Source organism: Belonocnema kinseyi, chromosome 9, assembly GCF_010883055.1.
Source record: "Belonocnema kinseyi isolate 2016_QV_RU_SX_M_011 chromosome 9, B_treatae_v1, whole genome shotgun sequence".
NCBI lineage: Eukaryota > Metazoa > Arthropoda > Insecta > Hymenoptera > Cynipidae > Belonocnema > Belonocnema kinseyi.
This window is the reverse complement of record NC_046665.1, coordinates 114,376,950-114,379,237: the sequence shown is the minus strand read 5'-3', so window position 1 is coordinate 114,379,237 and position 2,288 is coordinate 114,376,950. Positions and strand designations below refer to the sequence as shown.

The 2,288-nt window shown below is 24.3% G+C and overlaps 1 protein-coding gene across 1 annotated transcript in view; it reads left to right on the top strand.

The window, feature by feature from the left end:
- The window catches only part of LOC117179769 (zinc finger protein 271-like), a 35,284-nt gene that overhangs the window by 18,241 nt on the left and 14,755 nt on the right, over nucleotides 1–2,288 (top strand). Inside the window, exons 5-6 of the mRNA XM_033371859.1 lie at nucleotides 903–1,007; nucleotides 1,516–1,677. Of these exons, the coding sequence (XP_033227750.1) occupies nucleotides 903–1,007; nucleotides 1,516–1,677 (267 nt within the window). The remainder of the gene's footprint in view (nucleotides 1–902; nucleotides 1,008–1,515; nucleotides 1,678–2,288) is intronic.

Here is a 2,288-nt window from a genome sequence, read left to right as displayed (position 1 = left end):
ATAATTGTGGACATTTTAGCAATAAACAATTAAATTTCAACCCAAAGTAATTCCATTTTTTTATCGGATTCTATTAATTCAATTAGAATTTAAGGTGGTTGTCGTTTATAAAAGTTAGATATCTGAAGAATAAAAAATTTTCTTTGATTTTAAGATTTAAAATATAATAACTGATGTCATTTTAAATACAAAAAATTATTTTTTATGAAGAAATTTACAATTATCAAGAAAAAACATTTATTTTAAAGAAAAAACATTTATTTTAACCATGTTTTTTGCAATCGAATTTTTTTCTGATCATCGCTTCTCACCAAATTTTAAAAAATGATTGCATTTTAATAAATCGGGGCTTCTTTTTTGCGGGAAAATATTCTCTACAACTCTACTGTTTTCAATTTTGAAATTAATTTTTTTTTTTTGCTGAAATCTTTAGAACAATTTGTTGAAAACTAAATTTTTAAACAAATAATTATATTTTAATATTATTTAGTTATTTTTAATTTTGAAAAAATAGAGTTTTATCGAATGTTTTTCCGGAAATAGTAAGCCGTCATTTATTAAAATGCAATCATTTTTCAAAAATTGGCAAGAAGCGACGATTAGAAATAATTTATTTGAAAAAAACATGGTAAAAATTAATTTTGTTGCTGTCAATTTTAACATTTTTCATTAAAAATAATGTTTTTTCATTTGAAATGATATCACTTATTATATTTTGATTCTTAAAATAATAGAAAAACATTGTTTTCAGATAACTGATTTTTGGCACATCTACCTTAAATGAAAAAACGAGAGAAAAAAATAAATAAAAATGCAGTTATTTTTTTTTAATAAGAAACATTTACACCCTGGCTGTTTTTTTTTCTTTTTTTTTTTTTTTAATTTCAGTTTTTACTTTGCAGAAACATAAAGAGGAGCTGATTAACGATCCTGAAGTTGAACCTTTCAGATGTGTTTCATGTCCGAAAATTTTCTATGATGAGGAATTTTACCAGAAGCACAGAAACGTGAGTGTTTAAAAAAATTAATATATATTTCAGGGTGCGCAAAAAATTTTAATTTTGCAAACGCTGGTCCCTGAATTTTCTCCTTTTTGTGACAAACACGGCTATAAATTTTCTTTTTCTAAGCAAAAAATGATCCCTTCATGCCGTTTTAGTTCTGAAAATGAATTTTCTTGTTTTTTAATTTTTCTTTAAATATAAATTTCAGTCTGCAGAATTAATTCACCTTCAAGAAAGTATTTGGTATATATTGAAAAATAAATCATATATTTTATTCTAGCCTAATCATATCTATACCATTTATTGTCAGGAGTGAAATAATTTTTTATCCTTAATTTTTTTTAAATTTAAAATCGAACTTGAGACTGGAACCATTTATTTTTAGACCTAAAACCGACTAGCGGAGCATTTAAACAATTTTTTTTTTAATGAAAGAAAATTGATGGCAGTATTTTTTCATCAAAAGGAAACCAAATTTTTTTTTCATGTGATATGTTTTTCTTTTAACCAGGTCCACGATCCCGAATGTTGGAACAATTTTAAATGCAACGCATGTGACCGATCTTTCAGAGATGCTGTGAGGCTAAGAGAACACGTAAAGTCCATACACGAAGGAATTAAACCACACGTGTGTGATATGTGTGGAAAAAGTTTTCACCGTTTGTCCAACATGGTAAGAGAAAATCCCCTCCAAAAAATTCACTTTTTTTTAACTAAAACTCTTCATTTTCTATAAAAAAAAAGGAAAAAAATCTTTAAAAAATACGTATATTTGTAATTTAGAGTAGATAAATTTACCTATATTTTTGAAAATTCGTTTGTCTTTTTTTGGTTGGAAATTAATTTTTTTTTACTGAAATTTTACAGTTTATTTAATTTTTTATTCGGAAATTGAACTGAAAAAATTTTGAGCAAAGAGTTGATTTTAAAACCCGAAAAGATAAATTTTCAAAAAGAATGTCACTTTTCAGATAAGAGAGATGATTTTTCAATCAAGTGGTGGAATTTTTAGAGAAAAAAAGTTAATTTGGAACTAATGGTTACATATTTCAAGAAAAAAGGATAAATTTTAAAGAAAATAGTTTAATTTTAAATCTGTTTCAAAGTTTTAACCTAAAGCGGTGAACTTTTAAACAGATTCATGAATTTTTAAACAAAAAAATTTTTATTTTTGGCAGAAACTTAACTATTCGTTTAATATTTGACTTTTTGGTTTTTTAAATTTAACTGAAATATTTCTTTATTTAGAATTGAAGTATCTTTTTGAAAATTCGTTTTTTTTTT